Below are 2,699 nucleotides of genomic sequence, written 5' to 3'. Positions count from 1 at the left end.
TGGCTTCTAATGATACCAGAAAGAAAAATCTGCTTGTAATATGTGGATTTAAATACCACAGTTAACTGTCAAATACTTGATAAACAACTAGGATAACTCTGCTTGGGAAATTAAGATGAGAGGGAGAAAATAATGCTAAATTCTATGGGAAAGTCACTGGGATCCAGCAAATATTTCTGTAGGCTTAGATCTATATACCTGAATCCAGCTGTATAGGTGAGGAGGATGTGGAGGAACAAGTGAAAACTGTTTTGTCATAACTGAACTTTTTCTTTTCCCCCCATTAGAGGAAAGAAAACTGCCTCAAATGATGAATGGGTCAACCTGAAGACAGACACATTTGAAAAATACTGGAAATCCTGAAGTCAGAGCTTGTGAATTTGTTTGGTTTGTATGCTGTCTTGGAGGAGAGAGAAGTTAATACTTTTAAAAGCTTGGTATTTACACTTCCGAAAAGTTCCTGCAGTTCATCCAAATTTGATAGGGTAGGATTTAAGTGCCTCTCAGCGTTCCCGACTGGGCACTTCTGCTGCTTTGGCACACGCACCCGCACACAGTATTCCAGTACCGATGGGATACGACGTCTAATGCAGCTTTAAACTGGCAGCATTCCTGAGTAGTTTGAAATGTTTATCAACTCAGTAGGTCAAAAGTCTGCAGACACTGGGTGGAGCAGCAGTATGCCACAAAACTAACAGTTGTCCTCCTAGGAAAAAAAAAGAAAAAAGGGTGGGGGGAAACAGTTGTCAGTAAAGATTAAAGCTCCTGGCCCAATTCCACAGCAGACAATATGCTGGTTTGTAAGATACCGAAATAGCCAATCTCAACTCTTCGGAAAAAAAGAGGGTTCATTTGCTCTATTCGAGTGCCTGATACAAAGGCAGGACAGCACTGCAGGGGTTCTCAAAAACCTTCCTGGTTTCTCATGCGTTCAGTGTAAAGCAGCAGCGTGTGGTTTTTCTTTCTGTGGAGGGTGTGGCTGGGTGTTATAGCCAGTAGGTCTAACAGCTAAAAGGAAAATAGCTGGGTAATTCTTCACTTCAGCTTTGCTCATGTGTTTCTTAAATTACTGCTTGTAGGCATGAAATAACTGAAGTCCAGTGGTCTCCTTTGGTTCAGCTGAGTGAACAAACTGGGCCCAGATCTTCAGAAAGGAGGATGGACAGGCAGCGCTGTCGCATTGTGCCAGGCTCTAAAGCAAGGGTTGCAACATGAAAGCAAAATATTAAGCCTCCCTGTGCTCACCGTGACCCTCCATCTGCCCTCATCCTGACAGGGACCTAGATATCTGCTTTAAAAATGTTAAGATCTGGTTTTTAATAAGCCAGAAATCACACTTTACCCAGTGCTCATGTCATCTGTGCTGTCTGAGATACAGAAATACAGTTCAACACTTAACTACCCTTTCCTGTAAGAGGACACAGAACGCGATACGGAAATCCAGAGAGAAGTTACTGGCACAGATGGGGCGTGTGCTAATCAGTGCTGTTCAAACATTCGGGATCCTTACCCTGTGTATTTTCCTGGTCACTGTAAGCTCTTTAGAACAGAAACGCTGTCCTTCACGTCTCTCTTAACCAGCTATCACACCTCTACAACTCCCCATAATCTTACCATGTCAAGTGCACAAGCTACAGAGATAAGGATGAGAGGCTGCCCTGGTTAGATCTCATTTTCTGTGGCTTTGCATCAAATGACAGCTACTTAAGACTACATTCATTAAAGCATTTTGCAGAACACAGTATATTCTTGTCTAAGGGAGGGAACAAGAACGATTTTTAAAACAAGTGAAAACTATTCAGAAATAAATATTTTAAAAATACTTTAGAATATTAATACAGTGTTTCCAAGATAGCCTTAAAGTATGTCTTTTTGAGATGTAACTTCAATAATTCCTAAAGGTGTCTACTGATATATTTATCGTCTCATAATTTTAAGTTATACAACAAGCAATGCTTAGCAATTAATTAGAAAGTAGAGCTCTGTTACTCTAGTTCGAACACTTGCATTGTTGGATTATTTCAGATAATAAGGATCTAGTGACCAGCAAGTAGTTTTCCATCACTTTCTTAAAAAATAATACTGGAGCTCAATGCTCAAAAGAAAGTCTTTATAGCATGATTATAACATCTTATGCCACACTGAATGTAATGACTGTAACGTGGAAGCAATTTATTTCTACTCAACATGAAATCCACTGAATTTCAACATACAACCAAAGTGTAGCAGAATGCAATCTCTCCAATCAGATCTTTCTAGGAAAGATGACTTTTCCAAAATAGCATTTATGCAGCCTTCTGGCTGCTGTCCCAATTTGGCATACCTAAGTTGTTTGCAGTTCAGCATAAAGCTGAACTCTTTACAAATCAGATACCTATTGTGCCACAAGCTCACAGCAAAATAACCTGTGACACAGCTGTGGAAAATAGGTAAAATCAAGGTGAAAGTATCTTACAGCAGTCTGAACAGGTAAGCATGGTAGCTCTTGTTAAACTCTCTCATAGCAGGGTGATGGTCACCTTGTAAATAAAAGATTTGTCAGCTTTTACATGCAATCATAGGACAGGGGCTTTAGATCTGAAAGGCTGCTAAGTTAAAAAAAATCCTTAAGGATATGCTTTGTTCCATAAGGTGTTTTTATTCCTAAATGAAAGCCCAGTGTAATTTCCTGTATAATTACCCTTGATGCAATCCTGCCA

The 2,699-nt window shown here is 39.8% G+C and overlaps 1 protein-coding gene across 1 annotated transcript in view; it reads right to left on the bottom strand.

Annotated features, from left to right (window-relative positions):
* Positions 1-633: 633 nt before the first annotated feature.
* The window catches only part of LRRC28 (leucine rich repeat containing 28), a 43,399-nt gene continuing 41,333 nt past the window's right edge, over positions 634-2,699 (bottom strand). The window contains exons 8-9 of the mRNA XM_010178854.1: positions 2,681-2,699; positions 634-706 (exon numbers count right to left, since the gene is read on the bottom strand). The exon at positions 2,681-2,699 is cut by the window's right edge and continues 183 nt beyond it. Coding sequence (XP_010177156.1) covers positions 634-706; positions 2,681-2,699 — 92 coding nt within the window. The remainder of the gene's footprint in view (positions 707-2,680) is intronic.

Source organism: Mesitornis unicolor, unplaced genomic scaffold, assembly GCF_000695765.1.
Source record: "Mesitornis unicolor isolate BGI_N332 unplaced genomic scaffold, ASM69576v1 scaffold43062, whole genome shotgun sequence".
Lineage (NCBI taxonomy): Eukaryota > Metazoa > Chordata > Aves > Mesitornithiformes > Mesitornithidae > Mesitornis > Mesitornis unicolor.
This window is presented reverse-complemented; position numbering and strand designations above follow the sequence as displayed.